The sequence below is a fragment of the Frankliniella occidentalis genome, unplaced genomic scaffold, assembly GCF_000697945.3.
Source record: "Frankliniella occidentalis isolate FOCC.00 unplaced genomic scaffold, Focc_3.1 Scaffold25, whole genome shotgun sequence".
NCBI lineage: Eukaryota > Metazoa > Arthropoda > Insecta > Thysanoptera > Thripidae > Frankliniella > Frankliniella occidentalis.
This window is the reverse complement of record NW_026267155.1, coordinates 623,790-625,533: the sequence shown is the minus strand read 5'-3', so window position 1 is coordinate 625,533 and position 1,744 is coordinate 623,790. Positions and strand designations below refer to the sequence as shown.

Sequence of the window (1,744 nt, the reverse complement as noted above, 5' to 3'; positions counted from 1 at the left end):
CCCCCCCCCCCCTCCGGCACCATCCCTGCCGCCGCCGTGCCGTGCCGTCGCCAGTCGTGCCCGCACCTCGCCGCCGAGCAGACCGTCAGACCGACCGTCATCTCGCTCCGCGCGAGCAACAAGTAGTGGGCCAACGCGACCCCCGGCCTGGAGGGCAGGCCTTTTAAATCCGTCATTAGTCGACGGTAGAGCGTCCGTTTATTAGCGTGAGTGTTGTTTCCCCGTTCTTTTCTTGTTGTTTTTGTTTTGTTTGGCCTTTTTTGGTGCCAGTGTGTGCAGTAGCGGGGTGTGTTGTCGTTCCCGACTGCTGCTGTGGTTTTTGTTGTTGTTGCTGTTGTTCACGACGTTGTGATGAGCGTTACCGCTGACCCGACCCCTTCCCCCTACCCCATCACTGTCATCTTGCTTTTTTCTCCCTGCTGCTGTTGCTCCTGCTTTTGTTGTTTTTCCGCCCTCTTTGTTGTTTTCTGTCCGAAACAATGGCGCCCGGAGGGGGAGCAATACGAGCCGCAGCGCGCGGCAGAGGAGAGATGGAAAGAGAGAAGCGAGAATTTTAATTATTTTTTTTTCCGCGAGATGAAAAATAACAATTATAATAATAGAACTCCCGTGTTCTCTTTTCTGTCTTTCGCAGGGCGGCGGCTGCGGCAGCTGCGGGCGGTGCGGGGAACGCCAGCGGGGGCAGCGCCAGGACCACCAGGACGGCGGCGGCCCGGGGCCCCGCGGGACGGCGTCCAGGACACCAAGACCATCACCGCGGCGGCGTCGCGCAGTGAGGCAGGGCGGCTGACGCAGGCGCTCCAGACGCCATGGCGCTCAAAGGGTAAGTCAAAGTGAAAAAAATATACACAGCAGAATTTTTGTTTTACAAAAGCTAGGGATTTTTTCGGACTGGGTTATAAGTGCTGTTACACAAGAAAGTGCATAACTCACTTGACTTGTGTTTTAATTGTCTGTGAGTGGGGTGAATGTCTCCTATTGCTGTCGGGGGTTGCGAACCGTGAAACACGCCAGGCTGGCTTTCTGAAAGGCGCAGGCGCTCCCTCCCCCTCCCGCTGGTAGGGGTAGGTCCCCCCTAGTGACCCTCTCACTGCATAATCCCATTAGCTACCTGACTAGATCGCGACCTGTCGCGGGGCGGGGCGGGGTAGCGTACCGTTGTGGGACGGAGCCCCTCCTCAGTCGGATTCAAACCAAATTCAAACACTGAAAGGTTGCAGGGTGGTTGTGGTGGCGAGGTATGGGTCCCGAGGTGACCGCGGTGGGGTCCTTGCGTGCGTCCACCGGGGTCTAGAGCGAGGATTGCAGCACTCTTTGCTGCAATCCGACCAGCTGTATCTAAGCGCCGTTCTAACCCCCCGAAAGTGTGTGTGACGAGCATGTCCCTTTAGTATGCTAGCGCTACACTCTTTGGTGATGCCGACGAACTGTCGCGCTGTCACACCTGACACACCATATCGAGCGAGCGAGAGACCAGACACGAGAGACAGTGGTGGAGGAGGCAAGGGGGCTGCTGCTGTGCGATGGGAATGGACATGGAGAAATTAAAAGTGAGCGGAGCAAAAGAGGGGGGGCGAGGGGGTGCGATGCGGGTCGTGTTGAGGCCAAAGCCAACCAAACCGCTCGTGCTCCCGGCCGCAGTGGTGGAGCAGCGGATGGGGGTGAGGATGGGGGTGAAGTAGGGTGGGGTGGAGCACCACCTGCATGACGCCCCCGCCCGCGCTGGCCCGGGGCACCACCGCCG

General features: G+C 58.6%; 1 protein-coding gene across 1 annotated transcript in view; it reads left to right on the top strand.

The window, feature by feature from the left end:
- Positions 1-33: 33 nt before the first annotated feature.
- The window catches only part of LOC113213735 (uncharacterized), an 11,322-nt gene continuing 9,611 nt past the window's right edge, over positions 34-1,744 (top strand). Inside the window, exons 1-2 of the mRNA XM_052265224.1 lie at positions 34-206; positions 635-823. Of these exons, the coding sequence (XP_052121184.1) occupies positions 810-823 (14 nt within the window). The 5' untranslated portion in view covers positions 34-206; positions 635-809. The remainder of the gene's footprint in view (positions 207-634; positions 824-1,744) is intronic.